Source organism: Haplochromis burtoni, unplaced genomic scaffold, assembly GCF_018398535.1.
Source record: "Haplochromis burtoni strain Fernald_Lab_line unplaced genomic scaffold, NCSU_Asbu1 Contig_10, whole genome shotgun sequence".
Taxonomy (NCBI): Eukaryota; Metazoa; Chordata; class Actinopteri; order Cichliformes; family Cichlidae; genus Haplochromis; species Haplochromis burtoni.
The window spans coordinates 1,559,710-1,581,081 of NW_024582371.1; the positions used below are offsets into that span (position 1 = coordinate 1,559,710).

Genomic DNA, 21,372 nt, shown 5'->3' on the forward strand with positions numbered 1-21,372 from the left:
ACTTTCTGCTTGGCTTCAACAAGCAGAGCTTTCAGATCCATCAGAACGGATTCATCTATAAACAAACACATAGACTGGTTAAATTTTAACTGTACTTAAACACTGATCCACCTAACTAAATTTATTACAATAAGTTATTTCACATTAAAAAGCCAGCACCACTTCAGCTATGCCATGCCTGTATGAGTAAATTACCATGTTTAAAACCATACAGTGGTGTTTCAAAGACATCCAGTATCTGTAATTACTGGACAAACCTTAACGACGTTACTTTTTTACTTTGGTCAGCGACATAAATAGAGCATGGCTTACACTGGCTAGCATTCTCAGAGAGGTTACTCTCCCTCCTTAGTAATCAATCTAATTTTATCTTTAGGTTGTGTCCTTACCGCAGCCTTTATTGATGAAAGTTGTGGCAATTCCAGTTTTGCCCGATCGTCCAGTTCTTCCTATTCTATGGACTGAAACGGGAAAATTTTGTCAAATCAGCTTGAGAAATTTTAGAAGAACTAACAAATACGTGATGAAAGTAAAGCCATATGCATATTATTCTCTTACCATAGTTTTCTATCTCTTCTGGCATGTCATAGTTCACTACATGCTGAATAGCTGGGAAATCCAGACCCTTGGAGGCAACATCAGTGGCCACTAACACATCTTTTTTTCCTTCTTTGAATGCTTCAATGGCTTTTGTTCTTTCCTCTTGATCTGGAAAAATACAGAAATTTATCTCAATAAAAACAACATTTTCTAAGAAGCAGAAACAATTCTGCATCACCGGAACCCATGAAGCAGAAACCATGAAGGTGACATTTGCAAGAAAGATGGCATCTAGTGGTGATGATGAGCAACTACAAAACAACAAAGATAAGGCTTTGCACATACTAAATACATTTACCAGCCCCTTGATTAGGTACACCTGGCAGAATTTCAATGCAGTCAGGCATGCAGACATGGCCAAAATTACTTGCTGAATTTCAAACTGAGCATTATGTAAATGACTTTCCGCATGAGATACTTACTGGTACCGAAAGTGCTGACTTACTGGGATTTTCTCACACAACCATCTTTAGGGTTTACAGAGAATGCTGCCATCCTGCCTTATATCAACAATTCAGGCTAATGGTGGTTGCACATAGAGACACAATTTGGGCCCCTTAGTGCCAACTGAACACTATTTAAACACCACAGCCTACCTAAATATTCCTGCTGACCAAGTCTTTCCCTTTAAGACCACAATATATCCACCTTCTACTTGCTGCTTCAAGCAGGATAAACCTCCAGGTTGCAAAGCTCAGATTATCTCAAGCTGGTTTCTTGAACATAACAGTGAGTTCACTGAACTCAAATGGCCCCCACAGTCACCAGATCGCAATCCAACAGAGCACCTTTGAGGTGTGGTAGTACAGGGGAGTCACATCATGGATGTGCAGCAGACATATCAGCAGTAATTGTGTGACGCTATTGCAATCACGTCAATATGGACCAGAGTCTTTGAGGGATGTTTCCAGTAGCTTGTTGAAGTTGCCATAAAGAATTAAGGCAGCTCTGAAGGAAAAAGGTTCCAAGGTTTCATGGTACTAGCAAGGTGCACATAATGAACTGACACTCTGACAATGATTTCAATTAAATATTTAGACTCTGCATACCTTTTCCACCATGTATGGCCACTGCCTCTACTCCTTTAAGCAGCAGATACTCATGGATGGCATCTACATCCGCCTTTTTCTCAGCAAATATCAGCACCTGTCAGAATGAAAAAGGACTTGTGACGTGTTGCTTTAATTCTTTATAAGAACTCTTTATAAAAGTGTCAAACACGTGAAAGTACGAACTGGAGGAGACGTTTTCTGGAGACACTCTAAGAGGTACACCATCTTAGCCTCTTCTTTGACGTACTCCACTTCCTGCACACACATAAAAATATTTATTTCATTAATATTTTTACATATGTATTTGGAAGGCAAACCATATCTGTGACTGAGACAAACGACTATTTTAGTGAAAGATAAAGTCACCTGGATGACATCCAAGCTGGCAGCTCCTGCTCTGCCCACGTTAATAGTAATGGGTTTGACCAGTGCACTCTTGGCAAAGTTCTGGATTTTTTTGGGCATAGTGGCACTGAAAAGCAGGGTTTGTCTTTGACCCTAGATTAGGAAACAAACAGAAAGCAAATGTTTTCATGAAAGATTTGGCATGAAAATAAAAAATCCAGCATCAACTGGAAGAAATATTTCTTTGCAACTGCTAGTAGAGCTTATATTATGAAGAAATGTATTACCTCTGAAAGTACTATGACTACCTGGAAACTGATGTCTCAAAAGCAGTTAAAGTCAGACTGAATAGAGAACTTTATTGAGTGCAGTAACAACAAAAAGCCTATTGTACTCTGCCAAGGTGTGGATTTGTGAAACAAGAAAAAAGGAATTTATTGTTATGTTTGAGAGAAGCAGAGGAATCTCAGTTCTCTAGTGTAATAAACATTATGCTGTCTGGCCTTGGTAGGCTGGCTTTGTAAAGCTACTTATCTGGTGAAGGATAGAGCAAGCACAACACAGAAAAATGGATGAGGAAAAACTACTGCAATAGTGCTGTAACATTTAAAAGCTAGAGCCATGAAGGACTGCCTCACCTTGAAGTAAGAGAAGATGGTTCGGATGTCTTCTTCAAAACCCATATCTATCATCCTGTCAGCTTCATCCAAAGCCAAGTAGCGACAGATGTCCAGACCCACCATCTTCTTCTGCAGCAGGTCCATCAATCTTCCAGGTGTAGCAACCATCATATGGACGCCGCTTTAACCAAGACAGAGTTGGAGAGAAAATTAGTCCACAACATCACATGACATTTTGGCTTTTTAAAGTGTAGTAGTGTAGTACTATCAGTGTTTAGGTAGTAATGCTTTTGAGCTTTATGCATGCTGTATGTTAAAGCACTGATTCAGGAACACGTCACTTTTTTTGTTCCTCGCTGAACGTTAGGGCTGAATCGTGCAATTTTTTGCTTGACACTGAAATGGGAATTCTGGTTGAAATCCAGATTTTTTTCACAACACCTTCAGCTGTACTTACTGTTTTACTACCTCCATCTGCTCCTTGACAGACATTCCTCCGATGCAGAGGGCTGTGCGCAGCTGAGGAGCTCCCTCCTCCTCCAGCAGCTTGCAGTAATACTCTATGATGCCATGTGTCTGCCTCGCCAGCTCTCGCTGCAATAACACACCGGGTTATAAAACACACACAGGATTCAGGAGTCAGAGGGATGAGAAAAACAGAGGTTCTCAAAGCTAATGTCATCTTTTACAAAGGGCACGAAAAATTCACAGTGCATGAATATTTGAAAAGGCTTTGTTTCCTCTATTTAGATCATAGTATGCTACAACTGCCCACAATTAACAGTATTGGTAATTACCTACATTATTTTTTTATGTTACATTTTACGTTACAGTGGAACCCCGACTTACGAATACCCCATTTAACGAAAAATTCAAGTTACAAAGGCACTTAACGGCAATATTTCTGCCCGTGTTACGGCAAAATGCCTGTGTAACAAAATCTGTTGGCTCCAATTGGCTGAGCCCAGAATACCCACAATGCCTTCCGAATCATGTGACAACCCCCTTGGCTTTCGTACTTGCGCTTCGCTGTTCCACTTGAACGATGTATTGTTGTTGCAGTTAGCAATTAGCCTATAGCCTATCGTTCACTCAAAAGGCGCGATGGGTGCTTCGACTTACGAAAATTTTCGACTTACGAAAGACCCTCGGGAACGAATTAATTTCGCAAGTCGGGGTTCCACTGTATCATTTATTAATTTGGCAGTATGCACAAGTTCATTAATCAAAATGATATTTATACAGCTAATATATAATTATTGTTAATGATCAATTTCCAAATTTTAAGTTTTACAAAAAAGCAGAAACATTAGTAAACTACTTGTTTTGTTCTTTTAAATTGAGATGCCAATTGTAGTGTTTTCTTACATTCCTGCACAGAAAAATTAATTTTGTGGTTCAATGTTTTTCTTTGTCCAGTTTCTCAAATTTTTCAAGGATGTATTTTACATCATGCCGAGATATGTCAGGTTTTTCGCTAATAGCGCTTTCGGAATCACCTCATTGGTGCAAAAATATAATTTTTATGAATGTCAAACTGTCATCTTTGGGAGTTATTTGCAGGCACTGTTTTATTTGTATTGAATTACACCTGCCTATGACAGTAAGCACTATCCTCAGCTATAGTTTAGCTAAGGTTTCTTTTTAGTAGCAAGGCCTCTGGAAAGAGACTTTGCTGCTGAAATATACACTTTGAGTATTTGATTTTGAGGAGATAGCACTCCTAGAGTACAAACATGAAAGTGGCCCCACATGAGGCCATTTTCTCTGAGATTTCACCCTGAAGCCCAGAACAGCACAATGAAGATGAACATTTTTTTAATGTCCATTAATCAACATCTTGAACTCTATTTTTAAAAATATATATTATTAGTAGGTAATTTTAGTAAAAGTAATAGTTTTGGTCTAAAAACCATGAATGTGCATCAGTGGTACATTTTAAGAAACGAAGGAATGCATTTATCAGATATTTAAATTTATGTGAAATGACCGATATAAATGTGCTGATTATGTTTTTCTTACTGAAGGACAGATGATAAGTCCATACGGTCCCTCTCTCTTAAAGAAAGGCAGTCTTTTCTCTTGCTCCAGCGCGAACATGATGATCGGCAGAGTGAAGACCAAAGTCTTTCCTGATCCAGTGAAGGCGATTCCAATCATGTCTCTACCTGAAAGACTACAGATAAACAGGGTTCCTTTAAATGTACTTAAAAAATAGAATTTACATTACAGCCTTTGTATTCTATTTATACATACACTGTTGGGATTCCTTGTATTTGAATTGGTGTTGGGTGGATGATTCCCTTCTTTTTCAAACCTTTCAGAATTGCTGCAGGAAAAACAAACACAGATTTGTTGTCAGTTGATGATCACTGTGAACCATGAGTCAGTGTTTTTGATGTGCTGGGCAGAGTCCGCTGTCACCTGGTGGAAGCTTCATCTCTCTGAAGCTTTTGATAGGAGCTGGAATGCCGTCGCCATCAACCAGGATGTGAAATTTCTTCCTGACGCGCTCATGTCTGGTGTCTGGCATATTCAGGATGTAGCGTGGTGCTTTCCAGCTATACAATATATTTGGGACGAAAGAATATTAAAAAAGAAACTACAAAGAGAAACTGACTACATGGAATTCTGTGATAAGGAGCTTACCTTGTTTTTATAGGATCATCATATATGATACCTTTGGCCATTTCCTTCACAGACATCAGAGCTGACAGAAGAAGAGAGATGAAAGTTGCCAAAAGAACTTGTGCAAATTCAGATAGTTTACCACACTTTTCTCATGCCTACCAACATCTAATTCAAGAAGGCTAAACAGAAACCATTAGTTTACCTCTGCCCTCTGCAACACTCTCCAGGATCTTCTCCTCCTCTTTCAGCTGCTTCTCTTTGGCTGACTCCTTCCGAGCTGTAGGTATAAAAATAAAAACAAGTTAAGGTCACAAAAAACTTAAAAACTGAATAGTTAAACACAGAAGTATCAGACCACAGAATGGGTCTACTTTGAACTAGATACCTTCTGCCTTTTCCTTGAGGTGTTGATGCTGGTCGAGGAGACTAATATGGGAGCGTGGACCAAGAGCCTCATCTTCATCCCTCTGTTCCTCCCCACTGTCCTTCTGTTCTTCATCCACCGCTTTCCCTCGCAAGCGCAACATCTTTTGTAGCTATAAGTCAGAAAAGTTATAAATGTATTTAATTTTGAAACATGTCACATTTTTAGAAGTTTCATTTATTAGAAAAAAAACTGCAGTCAATGTGGATCAACCAGATCTAGTCAATTTCTCCAATCTACTCAATAAGGTCAATGTTTTCCCACTATGAAAACAAGAGTTGGCAGTTACTACCTGCATAAAACTCAATCAGAACAATGTTCAGTAACTCACCATTTGCTGTTTTCTGATTTTGACTGGAACATATGGAACGTAGTCGTCATCCTCCGATCCTTCTGAGCCAGTCCTTTCATCCTCGTCATGGGATCTCTGTGAAAATATATATACATATGCTAATTTACATGTTATCAGCTACACAGCTGCCTTAGTGTGTCTCTGTTATTCTCTAAGAGATATTGGCTCTCCACAGATACAACCAGGACCTTTGAATAAAACTTCTGCCACACAGAACATTATGGAGCACAAACCTGATGATATAAAAGCAGTCTGATGATGGTAGACTATTGATAGCATCCAAATAACAACCACGCTCTTATTTCATAAAATTATATTTACTGAACATCAATAGACACTCAAATCATATGCTTGCGACTAGTATGTCAGCGGTGTTGGGTACAAGGCATTATTGTAAGCATATTGTATAACACTACTATACTAACCTAACAACTTTTTAAACAACAACAACAACACATTAATGTGCTTGTGTTTGCTTGTCCCTGTAAGCAGATGAGCAGCAGCATTCTGAGCCACTTGTAAACGTGACGGTGAAACCTGGTTGATAAAAACATAAAGTGCATTACTATAATCAAAGCAAGTGGTCACTAATCCATATTACACTCTCGTTAAGCCACAGAGATAAAAGTCAGGATGTGGGAACAATTTAACATCTTTTTCTTCCCTACAATAGACCGATTTCACTTCCCGTAGGGAGAAGGAAAAAGGTGTAGAAGTCTACAACTTTACAGAAGTGGAAATGTGAACATTATTTTTATTTTATTTCACAAAAGGACAGGAGCAAGATGGTAATCTTGCATCAACTGCATTATACTGCTATCATAACACTTGCAAACATGTGCACAGCTAGCATGCTAACATGAAGCTAGAAAAGAACCCAGAGTGATGTCTTGATGCATGCTAAGTCATCCAGGAATCCCAGAAAGATGATTCAGATGAACAGAATAAACTTTCTGGCAACTCAGAGTTATGTTAAAGTGGAGTGTCAGCTGATCCCAGCTCAGCAGCCAGAACCTGATCGTCAACAGGTAACAAAGGCAGTGATGAGCAGTCATGCTTTGTAGCATCCATTTCTACATGCATCTACAGTAGAAGTCTCTTTCTTATTGTTGAATCATGAAGACTGAACTTAACTGAAGCGAGGCCTACAGTTCAGCCACACCTAGGAAGGTTCTCCACCAAGCTTTCTCCGTTTCACTATAATGCTTCTCACTGCGGCTGGCTCTAGTAACCTTTTTCAGACTGTTGGACGTCAGTGACTTTCTCTACATCATAGCATGATGCATTTCTTGTTTTCTTGCCCCAAAAGCTCGTTACTAATCATAATTATTAAAGAATGAAATCTAATTTTTAAAATATTTTCAAGTTTTATCCTAATTTTACATCCACAGGGCCACATTTATGCTGTCTCTTACTATAACCGCTTGATATCGCATACGTCAACTTTACGTCCTTATAGTAAATGTTTTAGCACTGCATCATGGCTAATGCTAATAGTAGCGATTTAATAAAAACGGTTGTACAGAATTAATATGAACCGTCTGTTATTCAACCACTTTAATTTGCTTCTATTAAGGTTGCCAAGTGAGCTCGACTCCAACAGATAGCAAAACGACTCGAAGATTAGGTTAAAGCTAGCTAATGTTACCGTTAGCTAACCCTGGTTAGCGTAGCATCTTTAAAGTATGGCTGTTTAACTTACCTTTTGAGGTCGGTTTTCGGTCTCCATTTTATTTAAGAATAACCTAACGTCCCTTTAAATGCCTTTGCTTCGAAGTTTTTCGGGAAAATACGAAGGCATACAATTTAACAAAAGTATCTAATCCGCATGTTTACACAGTACGCAGAGGAGAGGAAGCCTTGATACCGGACGGAGGGCTGGAAGGGTCAAAACTTAGCGAACAATTTCCCAATCACGAAGCGCTTCAAGTAAATGCAGTAAAAGAGAAATGTAAAAAGCAAACACCACACTTTTTGTCAAAACTGTATTGTTTTTAATCTTTCCGAACGAAAGATTTTTCACAGTATCAAAAGTGATTTTTTTTTCTTAAAAAAAAAAAGAAGAAACAAGCCAACATACACTTGGCTATTACTGGTATAGTATAAATCTACATTCGAAACATTAAGATAATCTTCTCTAATTGAATATAACCTGGAAAGCATCAGAGATATTATATTAAAACAAAATCTCAGCACAGATTCAGGAAAAAAACAAAACATCATTCATTTCAATGAAAGCCATCAGCTAAAACATTGATACTGATGTGAAACTCAAGGCCGGTGTCAAAACCAAAGGTCTCCTTTGTGATATTTGCCATTGTAACATAGATCAAGATTGGGGTCTCACTGGGTTAGCTGAGGTGGAGGGTGCCATCGAGGTCACAGTAAAGGGAAAGTGAGTAATATGGTTGGAAAATGCATCCCAGACAGAGCCCATGACTAGGGCTCAAGTGGGCAAAAATTATTCATTCAGTATGTACAACAAACAAGGTTTTTTGTTCCAGTGGCAGAATGAACATTTCACACTGGTGTACTGTTACTGCTGGGATTCAGAAGGGTAAAAAAGTGTTTGAGAAACCGTGTTCAAGGGTGTCCTTTTAAAGATATACACATACAGAATGTATACTGGATATCACTTATAAGAGATAATTGTTCAAGACTAACATCACAGGAGGACTGACACTGAAGCGACAGACACTGAATTTTGGGACAGTGTTTAGATTTTTCTTTCATGCACGTCATGCATGGAGATGTATCTGCAGGGATACTTAACTGGATTTGTTTTTTGGATGCATTCTGTTGGCCAAATAATACATTTAACAGAAATTTATTTTAAAACATTTTAGTGTTGCTGGTGTACCAACTGCCAAACATTCATTTCATAATAAAACAGGTTGGCAGAAAAATCATGCATTGTCACTTTTCGGTAATTGATTTTCTTTAAAATGAACATTAAACATTATTCCAATTCAAAACTGTGAGCAACCAGCAGAGGTACTGCGGCTTCTCTGCAAGTAATATAATGTAACTGTCTCCTCTGCTCCAAGAAGAGAAGACTGGTACGAGTGTTTATAAGACACATGGCCTCTAGTGTCTATTCCGACTGGTGGAGTGGATTGGAAAATAGAAATGTAGGACGTAATGGATGAGCACCAAATTCAATCAAGTGGAATTCAGACGTTTAACGACGTTAAAATGTCTCAGATTTGTGATAAAAAACATTTATTTAATGTACGGTTGCTGATTACATACTACATACTTAAGCACATGGATGCAGTTGATTCAACAGACTTTTTTTTTTTCCACTTTTGCATCTCTTACTTAGTGAACATTGCAAATAGTAGCAGAGGGTAGAGTTGGCTTTGAGTATGATCCCTGGCTTTGTTAGCCACACGTTTCAGTCTTCTGAATGGAGAGTATGATTTTGAACCAGGGTCCCTTGGCTTAGTATGGAAGAGAAGAAAACTGGGAATGAGAGATGGCCTTGGGCCAAATAGGGCTCTACCGAAAGAGTTTGTGGTGGGAAGTTTTTTTTTCTGGCACTCGTTCAAGTTATTGAGCTGCATTGGAAGAAACCTTTTTGAGGCTAAAGTTGGACCAATTCACTGCGACCTTCTGGCGAGTTTGCTTTGCAGAATCCAGGCAAAACCTACAAGGAACAAAAGACAAACAAGAGAGGGGAAAAGGTCATGTAAATATAACAGCTGAGCTCAAATATATAAACCCCCCCCTCCCCCCAAAAAACTCCACGTATCTGGACATTTATTGTGATGAGCTTACCGTTTGAAATATTCCACTTCCCGATCGATCTCATCCATTTCTGTTGGATCCACATCTTTAGGGAGAAATACATCATCTACAGTATAAACATAAAGAATTGAACATCAAGATAATTTAAAAAAACAGTAGTGATTAAGCATGCAATTACAGTTACTTTTCCATACCAATTGCACTGTTGGATTTTTCACCCTTGTTCTTGCTCTTCTTATTTTTCCCCTTGGACTGTTGCTGTTGTTGTCCATTCGCTGGAATAGCGGGTTGTGTTTTGCTCTCTGAATCCTGCTCACACCGGCCTCCTCGTGTCTCTGGGTCGCTTTTCCCCCTTTGTGCACTCAAGGGGCCACCGTTTGCTCCATTTGTTGCATATTTGGATGGTCTGCTCTCTTCAGATTTCTTAGGCCCATTTTTCTGGTGGTCTGCGATAAGATGGGGCTGTTTGTTTCCAGACTTTGAGCCACTAGATGCCATTTCTTTAGACTCATTGGTTTTCTGTGCCTCGTTACCAGAGCCGGCTTTGGTTGGTTTGTTGGAATTTTGCTCTGACGCAGACTGTTCCTGTCTCTGCTTTTTATTCTTTTTTGACTTTGCACCATTGCTCCCAACAGTTGTGTTCTTAAGATCAGAGGCGTCCTCTTTTGATTTAGCTGTCGCTTGAGCTGGCACCTGTGGTAAATTGTCAGATCCAGTGGAAGTGCATCTTTCTGGTGAGCGAACTCTTATGAGCTTAGAGAGACTAGGGGTACTGTGCAACCGCTGGATGTCCTTTGTAGTTGCACTAACCCCTGATGCAGTGGTGGTGCTGGTGGTGCTATTAGAAGATGAGACAATGTTTGTGTCCTCCCATCCGTTAACCAGGTCCAGGTGGCTTTTAAAGGTTCCCAGCGAAAGAGGAGAGAGGTCAAGGTCTATCTGCTGCAAGTCAGAGGAACCATTCAGATGGGACAGTAAATGGTTTCCCTCCAACGTGGCTGCTTTCTTTGGGAAGTCATTGACATCCAGGTTGAGGTCGTACATACTAAACGATGCCCGGATTGAGTCTTTGATGGTGTTTTTAATCTCTTCTAGCCGACTTGTGAGAAAACTATTAACGCGTTCAAGTTCCAGCTGAGGCCAGTCTAGCAACCGACTGGCTTCAGAACCATCAGGGATGGGCTCGTCGACAGGCTCAGATGGATTGGAGTGGGGGTCACTGCCTGCAGCGCCCGTGTTGCCCTGCTGAGCTTTTTCCTACAACAGACATGGCACAGGTAAGAAAGTGAAAACGGTACCCACATAGACACTAGGACTCTGTAATTCTCAGTTCAGTCTGAAAAAAAGTCAATGGACCTTTGTGCTAATGAGTTCTTGAAAAGATAAGACTCAACGGTTCTAATTAAGGAGGGGAGATTGTAAGCATGGGTTATACAAGTGCCACTAATGGTAAATAAAGGCATACAAAGTCTGGTTATCAACCACAGTGACCTTTTAACAAGACCTTAACCTCCTAGGACCTGGCGTCCACATATGTGGACATCATATTTTGGGTTATGTAGACCCAAATACTCAATTTTGCTCTACAAGGGCCTGATATCCACTTACGAGGACATTATATCGATCGGTTCTATCGAAATTTTAAACAAATATCCTCATATGTGGCTCTCATTTTTCTTAGAAACAAAAATCAGGTTAAAAAAAAAAATCTGGTAATTCTTTGTTTTTACATTCATCAGGTCCCAATTAGCCCAAATATCAAAGAGAAATTAAAAATGCATGCTGTGGAAGAGTTCGGGTCTTAGGAGGGAAAAGGAAGAATTACAGTAATGTACAATGCTAGAAAAGGCTAAAAACTATATCTAGAGTTTTGCTGGAGTTACTCAATCAACAGTAAGGGCAACAAACAGAGGAAAAGCAGACCATTCTCTGACATTTAGGAGAGGTTAAGCAATACAACAAGACAATGAAACATTGCGCATATTTATATAAACCAACGAATGGTTGAAAAAGAAGACAGTTTTTTGGAAAAAATCAGAGTCCTCAAATGAACCCTGCTGAGATGGTGCATGTTCAATTAATATGTCCCAGAAATAATGGAAGTTTGGTAGCAAGGGACAGTCCAAAATCTACCTCATCATTCCCTGCTCCACAAAACAAGTACATTGTGTGGATTTAGTTTAATCAAACTGATTTTGTCTATTGACTGAGAGAAGGATCAGACCACATTTTATGAATATGCAAAGATCCTGGTCATTTCAAAATTTTTAGCTGCAGTGTCTCATCTAAATTTTAAATATTTTCAATAAATCAAACTGTCTTTGATGCCATCTAAGAGGAAATTTTCCATCATTTGCTTCTCCATCAATTTGCACTTACTTCTTTGCAATGTGCTTTTCATCACTTCTTCCTCCCACATATAATTAATGAGGCCCACCTACCCATGAGATTACACAGGATTAGCATGTAACTAATCCAGAGTAAGTGTTTGCAGATTTCTCCTGCTGTTTGCACTGAAATCTCATCTGAAGTCTATTATTGAGCTGCTAGTGTCTAGTTAACCTTTCCTATTCAATAAGAGGAAATGTTATTGACATTGGTCTAATAGATTCCATGTTAAATATTAAAGTTCGCCAAATAATCTCATCTTTAGACGTAAATAAACATGACTGAACTATAACTGAAAAACAGAAAACAACACACATTCAATAAAATTACCACACCTTTTTCTTTTGTTTGTGTCGAGCCCTTTTGGCAGCCTTGGCACTGTTGACAGGTTTGGGCTCAGAACTGTTTATAAAGTCTAGCAGCTCGTCCACGTCCCGGTTGTCGATGGCACCAGCCACTGTCAGTTCTGAATCTTGGCGCTGCTCCTCTTTACGCCGTGTCAGTCGTGAGCGAAGCTTCTCTCGGATCTCGGCGTAGTTTCGGCTGGTCGGTGCAGCTGGAGGCTGTGAGCAAATAATATTTCACAATACTGAGCTCTTCTCACAGAGTCACATTTGATGAATGAAAAAGTATACCTCTTTGTTAGTAAAACTTTTAAAGTGGTCGATCAAACCGTACCGCATTGTGTCCAAAGAACTCGCAGTAGCAGCAGTCGCAGTACTTCCCGTCTTTCTGATTTGTGGAAGAAGAGGCGCAGGAGCTCCTCTCAGAGCTGCTGTCTTCATCCTCACCCTCCTCCAGCTCAGACGAAGGGTGGCATAACGTCCCATTAGTCACCTTGTGCCCCTTACATGCTTGATCCCTACAAAAAAGAATGATAAACCCTTGGGATATAATTGTTCTCTGAATAAACACAGCTAAATAAGTGACAAAAAAACAAGGCTGATTATTAAAACTCACCTGCATGCCCCAGGTGTTACATGACCTACATTGGAGGTGGCTACTGTTCCCGGATTGTGCCCATTACAGGAGTGGTTACAACCCACGACAGACGTGCCCAGTTTGCTGTGTTGTGCGTTCACAGCGGGAATGTGGGAGTTTTTGCACGGGCTGGGTTTATGGACAGATGTTGGGCTATCTGGGCTCAGAGAATTGATTTTGGCTGCGGGGCCGTGGAGGTTTGGTACCAGAGGGGAGAATGGCGCGTGCGCTGCGACGCCAGTGCCACAGGAGGAGGTCACGTGGCCGTGCTGCCCAGAGTTCGGCTTTGCGGGTAGGAGAGAGGAATGCTGGGAAGACAGGCCGGTGGGACTGTTGGGGGGTACCGATAAGTCTGTATGTTGATGGTGGTCACTGGGGTGGAAGGCTTCACCTGGACAATAACAAACCATGAATATGAATGAGTCACAGGTCCTACATACAGAATCATCTCTTTCTAAAGTACATCAGTTAATTTTCAGGTCCACTAATCTTTTGACTGTAAGCTAAAGTATCCTATTAAAGTTCACTTCAAAGATGAGCTCAGAGCAAAATACAACTACAGGCTTGCAAAGTCTGAAAGAACAGTTACTGTGTTTTCTACAGTAATATATAATTAGGTGTTTCTATTAAAGGACAAAAATAAAGAAACAATTAAAATAAAAATATCTTGTTAAACCTAAATCATTCACCTATTATACACTCTTAACTTTAATGCTGCACATTTTGATTTGAAACTTGAGTTTTCTTCTTTGCTGGCTTTAATAAAAGCTCCTGAACTCGTTGAAGAATAAAATTACCTGGTGGCGTTGGTCGACGGCACATGGTCTTGAAGTGCTTGGGAGTGGTCTTACAAAGGTCTGCTGAGGTAGAGAGTGCGTTCCCAGCAGAGGATCCACTGGAATTCTGGGCTGATGGGTGACTGTAGGGACATACTTTGTTCCCTGACGTTTTAGCCGATTTCCCTGGTGCTTCATTAAGTCCTCTTTTCTCATGACAGGTTGAAACTCCTGTTATACCTGCAGACATTTAAAAAAGACCGTTACAAATAAAGGGGAACAGTGCTTTTAACTTTCACCATGGGTAAATATGAATTTACCGCCTATGAGCAGTTTGTGTTTTAAAAAAATAACTCTCTTTTCTTTGGAGACATGTTTTGACATTAAAAAGGAAAACAGCTATGTAAAACATTTTCAGTCCCGAAGCATAAATCCCTTTCTGCTAGCTAAAATAACATCACGACAGCACTAAATTTTAATAATTTATTTAACATGCTTATTTCTGCTGTGCAAAACTGACTGCACCTATTACTGGTAATCACACACACTTGCCAGGAGAAGTTACAAATCCGCGTAACATAATGCCTGCTTAAACATTTTTTGCTATATACAGCGAAATATAATTGGGATGCCAATTAGGATGCGGGTAGTGTATTTCACAGCTAAACACCTCTCCTACAGCTTCATTCTTTCTTAATTAATTTAAGGAAAACATACCAGTCTATTTTAGAAGGAAACAGCCGCCTTCACAAAGGGCATGGATCATTTAACTAGTCTTTCACTTACTCCTCTTTAAATGCCATTTGGTGCCATGAACCATCCAAATATTTAACTAGAAATTCAATCACATTTACGCAGCAGGGAAAGGGTTTTGAAGGGAGCAAAGAAAAGTGAGAAATCAGACAAAAACAAAGTCATCTTAGTTGTTTGTCAGGTCTAAGTAATAAATCACAGCCTAATGATCCATTCCCACTGAATGCATCATTCATCATGTGAAATGGGAACTTTAAAAACAGTTAATGAGACTTCCTGTAAATTGTGCATAACTCGCAGCGTTAGAACTTTAAAATTGAGGATTAATCCAGTTCGGAAGCGAGGCTGACTCTCAAAGTTTGTTAATGTCAATATAACTGAATAAACATTAAAGTCTGTGGCTTGTGTCACGTGCACAAGTCTATGCACGCGCCTCCTTGGATTTTTATACATGGTTATACATGAGAAACTTGCTGTTCAGCACTGTTCACTGTTGCATTACTGTGACGTTACACTTCACCAAGCTCTTGCGCAATGGGGAATTGTGGAGTTTCTGTCTGTTATTCTGAAGTCTTGCCCTTACTAAGGAATTAAAAATAAATAAATAAATAAACTGAAATGAATGAAATATTTGTTCCTGCTAATCATCATAAACCCAGTTCACAGTATGAAACTCTTTTATTTATCCTGTTGTTTAAACAATTTAGTTAACACACTTGTACTGTGTTTGAAAATTAGTATCATTAAACAGTTTCTTACAATTAAGTAAGATTTATCCAATCAAAAATCACCATGCACCTTCCTCTCTTGATTTCTTATATTCAGATTTGGGGATTTTTTTGTGTAAAAATATAAACGCAATATTTCCTAACTAAATATTTTGCATTCTTCTCAGGAACAGAAATGTAAAAACTGTATAAAGCCTGATTAATAACTTGTGTTTCATTCTGTTTATACACTTGAGTTAAAATGCTATACAATGCATATTTCTACTTTGAAATAAAACAGGCAAGGTGCTTGCAAGTGTGTAAGTGCTAATGAAATGAAGTAAAAATGAGCTATGATGGATGTTTGCTTTCCATTAAAAGCAAAATAAAAAATGTTATGGGAGCCAAGCAGCGTGGTCTACCTGTCATGTTTCGCTGATGCGCGATGATGACATGTTCCAGGATTAACACTTGAGTTTTGGACTGTGAGGTCTAATAATAAATGCTTCTTTCTGACTAATCAATATGATTAAACTGAACTCGAGTTTTGCCAGCATAACTCTTTCACTTTGGATTTGTGACTGATGCTGATATAACATTACTATAATATTACAACCAAAAGATGTAAGTAATTCCTTAAAAAGAAAACTATATACTTTGCACATAATAGATGAAATCCCTAAGAATGAGCCATTCCTCTGACATGTGGCCTGAATACCTGCACATGTATCGATGAAGTGTGTCTTCCAACTGCTTTTTTTACAAACATATTTATAACTTTCTATTCATTTACTTTGCTTTAGCTGTTGTTAATCCCACCATCAGTCTTTCCTACTGCTGAGCCATCGAGCTGTATAACCCTGTTTTCATTCCATACATCTTTCCTCTCTCTTGTTGTTACACAAACTAAATAGTACCCATGATTTCCTTCTCAACATTGTATAAATGATGACCTTCACAGGCAACTGTATTTTAAAAACAATTTCACAGTCTTTACATTTTTTAACATTAAAACATTACTGCACGTCCTATAATGCTGACTTTTAATGAGTGTAATCTTTTACATCGTGCATTTAAGTTCTTCTTTGATCATTTCGATTAACAGCTGAACAAAGTGACCTAAAATGAACCTCACACACAGTACTGCTAAAACAGCCAAGGAACTAAATCTAACCAAAATTCTGTCCATTTGCCAAAACTGAAGCTTGCAACACAGCCTGAAATTCAGGATGGTGATGTTTTCAGTGTTTATTGTCAGTCGCTGCATGCTTTTCTTTTACTCTGTGACGACAGACCTTGTTGTGAGTGTGAAGAAGTGCTGTGGTTGCAGTGTTCCCCTCCGTTGGTGTGGGCAGAGTTCCAGAGACCCGACAGTTTGTGAGCCGACAGGAAAGAACTCGGGTCCCAGTCCACAGTACTTTGCTCTGGGTAACCGTTCCCACAGCTCTGGGACTTACAGGAGGAAGAGTGTGACAACGGTACCTAAATAAATAAACAAACAAAAAGAAAACACCCCAGTATAAATCATGTGGCTGCAAACAGTGTCTTGCAGTTTGGTAGCAGCTGCAACTAACTTGCAAATAAGCAATGAAAATCATTTTACTTGCGTGTTTTGCTTTAATACTTAAGAAAAAAAAAACCACATATTAAAGAATGCTTTAAGTCACCATAAGTCACTTTTTTGCAACTCTGCCTGCTGTTCTCATTTTGAAACTTTTAACATTTAACCCACATGTCAGCAAAACGTCATGACCACGACACTCATCAGCAGTCCAGCTGAAGTATTGTGATATATTAAGTTAAAAAAAATGCTTTCCATGTAAATTATTTACACAAATAACTAACAAAGAAAGCTTATTGGCTGCTTCTGTCTTACATATGCAGCAGAGATTACAGAAAAACCAAAGCAGACAATTACTTTCCTTCATTGCAAGCTTGTTTCTGTCACATTAGGAAAAAAAACACCAGAAGAATCATTGACCTTGGTAGACCTTGTGCTCTCAAAGTGCCTTTCTGATCACAGTTATGGTTAGAGGTTCATATAAACTCATCCTAGACATGAATTACATGGTAATTCGGGGGTTTTTAATGACTTATTTGAACTGCTGAAGCTTCTACAATGTGTTTTAGCTTGACAAGGCCATGGCTTATTAATTTCTCGTTAGTAATCACTAATCACAGTTGACTACAACTTTACCTTTGTCAGAATAAGAAGGATTTGTTCAACAAAACTCAGAATAATGGGAAAGTCCAAATAACTCAATGAAAATCTATAGCAGACAATTTTAGATTTACACCTCATGCCCATGATGAGTGTACGTAAAATTCTAATCACAATTTATATATCTAGCAGATATGAACAAAATTTTTTAAATATGAATGAACATTTACAAGAAAACTGGGGGGGGGCGGAGCACCCTTAGTATCTGTCTCCTGAACTGCAGAGTGCAAAGCTGGGTTTCCAGCAGAGAAGTTGTTAGACCAACTGCTGCTGCAGGGTTAACGGAGCATAATCCACCTGCAAAACTGCATATTGGTTGGCAAAGCTGGAACAGCTGTGTGGTGTAGATACGTGCTTTACACTGCTGCAGGTGCTAGAAAGGATAAAAGTGACTGGTTTAGCCTACATAATGAGGGAATATAAGTGGGTGGATATCAGCTAAATGGTCTCAAACCATAAAAATTTCTTGTTTTGTTTTTTTTTTTTTTACTTGTTAAAGGTTGTTTAGTTCTACCTGGAGTTTCAGACTGTTTTATATGTGTACAAAACTGTTAACAGTAACAGCAGGCAAGTTAGGTTAGGTCTGTTTTGTTTTGGAACAGATCAACAGTAAGGATGCCATAAAGGTGACAACCAAACTCAAGTCAGAAAGATCGATTTAACACTTGGTGTCCCATTTGGGAATACTTGGGATTTTGGTCTGTAGAAGACCAAGACTGTGGAACCTTAACTGTCCTGACTGATTAACAAATAATCCAGAGATAAAAGCTTCACGCCATAGTTTCCTAATGGTTTTATTATCTTCACAACTCATTCTGGGGAAAAGATCCTTGTTGTTCCATGTTACTGAAAGCAGATCTCTCTCAGAACCTCAAAGGTTCATTCAGTAAAACTTAATCTAATAATTATACTTGCTTATTTTGTCAGTTGTAGGTATTTAGATCTTTAGTAACAGGTTTATTTGTGGTATTGGTTTGCCCTCTTGTGGTCATGATGTAATATTTAAATAGTTCCAACCTGTGTGGCTCTTTTGAACAAATAAGTGACCTCTGGCACCTTTTGACAGCCCTAACAGCAAAGGTGAGATTTAGAGAGATTTATTTTGCAGAAACAGTGTTGATGACTAATAATGAGGTAACCTCAGTAGGATAAAGAAACATAGTTTAACTAAACATTAGTAAACAGAGGCTTTGAAAAGTACTCAGACATGTGACCCAGATCAGTCCTGTTTTATTTACCGGTGTTGGCTGCTCCTGTGTGCTCCGCTTCTCCTCCTCTTCTACACTCCTGCAGCAGCTCTGACAGATCCACAGAGGCACCTCTCCCAGCAGGGACTGAGATAGTGAGGGCACAGCATCAGCGAGCTTACGCCCTGGCGCCTCCCGCAATAAAGCTTGGGAGAGCGCAGGCACGGCGTTGGCCAGCTTCGTTCCATGGCCCCCGGGAAGCCCGTTCACAGAACTCGCTCCCCAGTCCTTAAATTCACGATGGCACAGGAGACAGCAGGTGTGCATAGGCTAGGCAGAAAAAGAGAGAAGAAAGCGTTCCATATATAAGATGTGTTGACTGATTGATGCATATAATTGCAACAGATATCACAGACTAAAACATATATTAATTAAGCTCATAATACTGTGCACGCAATACATACCAAAGTGCTAAAAAGCAATGACAAAGATCAAATTATTTCCTCGCTGGACCTTTTGCAAGCATTGTGTGACAGAACCATCATAAGAAAAAACAAAACAAACAAAAAGCAAAAAGTAACACCACAAAAACAAATAAAAATAACAATAAAAAATAAATGTAATTTAACCATCATGTTAACTTTAACACATAGTAAAATTATGTAGTAGATTCACTCTCTGCAATGCTCCGTGCTTAATCAATCAAGGTTTGTGCCCTAGATCAAAGCCTGAAAAGCAAACTGATTATGCTTGTAATTCATGGTTTAGGGGGAAACGATTCAAAACACATTCACAGTCAGCTCAAAATTAAACTGCATCCTTAATGATCAATGTCAAGAAACTTTGGTGTTTTGGTGATTTTTCTAGATAAATGTTTAAATGTTCAATGAGGGTGGATTACCTATCTTTAACCCTTGTGTATAACATTCACAACCATTCTCTCACCGTTACAGTAGGGGGATATTTCATTCAATACTCTTCCACCCACAGTCCCTAGACTTTGATTTAGATGAGGGAAAAGTTCTCCTTAACAGGAAAAAGCAGGTGAGAAAAAACTAAAGATCAATTGGAATAATATGTCTTTTGCAAAAGGGACAAACATCTAGAATACCAGATTACAAACATATTAGAAATATAAGCCAGAGCTAAGCAACTTTCAAGAGACATCAAAACATGTGCTTATATGACTGTAGAAGTGCTGTGTTGCCAGTTTGAAGGTACAGTTGGCTATATCCTATATAGTGTGGTACCTTAATAAATCATGAATAGAGCTTCTCCATAACAGTTTACATAAAAATGAACATTCACTGTTATGATAGGACTTAGTTCAATTATTTTTGGTACAGTACTAAAAAGCTCTATGGAAAAAAGCTGATCGATCCGTTTAGGGGCTTAAGTTTGCGTTATAAAAATGTAATTAACAGGTCCCAGCAGCAGCGGACAGGTTGCAGGTTATAAAGCTCGGGCCAGGTGTAATATCAGCTGGTTGTTAATAAGACAGTTTTCCAGCCTGCAGATGGATAAATTTTATTTATTTATTTTAAGCGGTTACCCTCAACATCACAGACACTTCTGATTCAGCTAAGCATCATTAGCTCACAAGTTAACTGCTTATACTGAAACTTTTTGACATTAGCTCCTGTTACAGATTGATACTTGATTCTGGTACGACAAAAAACTAATACGAACTAGTCTGACAGCTCCCCTAATTGATAACCCGTTATGTTTCAAGTTTTTAAGCTAATTAACTGGTTGATTAGCTAGTAGCTGGTTAGCCTCTGCTGGCTGAGTAGGTCCTGTGGAGGGGATCAAGTGCAGGCAGCAAGCACGTTTGCAGCACGCTAGCTGAAGATGATAGCTTGGCTAACGTTAGCTGGGCGGATGAAGTCTTGTAAGCGATGGAAATGGGACGACCCTGCCCGAGGTGCAATGTCACCTGTCCGGTATAAGGGACTGGCTGCAATGGTGATCACAGTGCCTAAAAATGCGTCTGGTGGGAACTATTCTACTCGGTAAGTTGAGCTTAATATTTATTTAATGACAATTCACACGACATAAAGGTATGCATACATCGCTGCTAAATTACAACTAAAATAGCTTCCCACCAAGAAGCGGGTGCATATAATTGCACCTCTCCATGATTGAGCTGATAGAATAGAAGCACAATGGAGGATGCTTGGATTAGCTGAGTAGTGCTAGCTAGGCTAGCTAGCCTATTTTAAAGGCAGCGTTTGGCTCGCAGCTAGCTACCTGGTTCGCCTTGGTAGTGGGCAGCCTATCCAGCCCAGCATCTCCGCCGCCACCGCCAGCTGCATCGCCGGGAGAGACGGGGCTCTTCGGAGCGGTCTGCTGTCCAGGCACAAGCTCCTTCTGGGCGACCCCTTGCTGCTTGCTTTTCTTCCTTGCCATTACGACCTTGTTTATAGTACGCTTTGACCAAGTTTGCACCAGTTTCGGTGATTTTAAGAGCACACTTTCGTTTCTTCTCGGACCTCAAAATGTTCTCTATCTCCTCCAGTCAAGACAACAGTCAATATGGCGGAGGACTCGCACACTCAGGAGTTCAAAGGTTAAACATACTGCTG

The 21,372-nt window shown here is 39.4% G+C and overlaps 2 protein-coding genes across 2 annotated transcripts in view; both read right to left on the reverse strand.

The window, feature by feature from the left end:
* The window catches only part of LOC102297904 (probable ATP-dependent RNA helicase DDX41), an 8,558-nt gene extending 564 nt beyond the window's left edge, over positions 1-7,994 (reverse strand). The window contains exons 1-16 of the mRNA XM_005927934.3: positions 7,727-7,994; positions 6,004-6,099; positions 5,634-5,784; positions 5,451-5,525; positions 5,267-5,327; positions 5,042-5,178; positions 4,874-4,946; positions 4,640-4,793; positions 3,075-3,211; positions 2,636-2,798; positions 2,019-2,150; positions 1,836-1,907; positions 1,650-1,746; positions 559-708; positions 390-461; positions 1-55 (exon numbers count right to left, since the gene is read on the reverse strand). The exon at positions 1-55 is cut by the window's left edge and continues 56 nt beyond it. Coding sequence (XP_005927996.1) covers positions 1-55; positions 390-461; positions 559-708; positions 1,650-1,746; positions 1,836-1,907; positions 2,019-2,150; positions 2,636-2,798; positions 3,075-3,211; positions 4,640-4,793; positions 4,874-4,946; positions 5,042-5,178; positions 5,267-5,327; positions 5,451-5,525; positions 5,634-5,784; positions 6,004-6,099; positions 7,727-7,753 — 1,652 coding nt within the window. The 5' untranslated portion in view covers positions 7,754-7,994. The remainder of the gene's footprint in view (positions 56-389; positions 462-558; positions 709-1,649; positions 1,747-1,835; positions 1,908-2,018; positions 2,151-2,635; positions 2,799-3,074; positions 3,212-4,639; positions 4,794-4,873; positions 4,947-5,041; positions 5,179-5,266; positions 5,328-5,450; positions 5,526-5,633; positions 5,785-6,003; positions 6,100-7,726) is intronic.
* Positions 7,995-9,224: 1,230 nt separating this feature from the next.
* Positions 9,225-21,353, reverse strand: fam193b (family with sequence similarity 193 member B). Its single transcript, XM_005927930.3, has 10 exons — positions 21,038-21,353; positions 18,839-19,117; positions 16,675-16,861; positions 13,941-14,159; positions 13,123-13,534; positions 12,841-13,024; positions 12,498-12,725; positions 9,969-11,031; positions 9,805-9,880; positions 9,225-9,673 (listed from the first exon to the last, which is right to left on the reverse strand). Exons 1-10 carry the CDS (start codon positions 21,194-21,196, stop codon positions 9,577-9,579), a joined length of 2,904 nt encoding a protein of 967 aa, XP_005927992.1. The 5' UTR covers positions 21,197-21,353; the 3' UTR covers positions 9,225-9,576.
* Between the last annotated feature and the right edge of the window lie 19 nt (positions 21,354-21,372).

Excerpts from the sequence above, each read along its gene's own strand:
- fam193b (XM_005927930.3), bottom strand. The coding sequence starts at position 21,196 with ATGGCAAGGAAGAAAAGCAAGCAGCAAGGGGTCGCCCAGAAGGAGCTT. Across the intron at positions 12,726-12,840 it reads AGTTCTTTGGACACAATGCG|CCTCCAGCTGCACCGACCAG; the intron begins GTACGGTTTGAT and ends ATTTGCTCACAG. Across the intron at positions 9,881-9,968 it reads AAAATCCAACAGTGCAATTG|ATGATGTATTTCTCCCTAAA; the intron begins GTATGGAAAAGT and ends TTTATACTGTAG.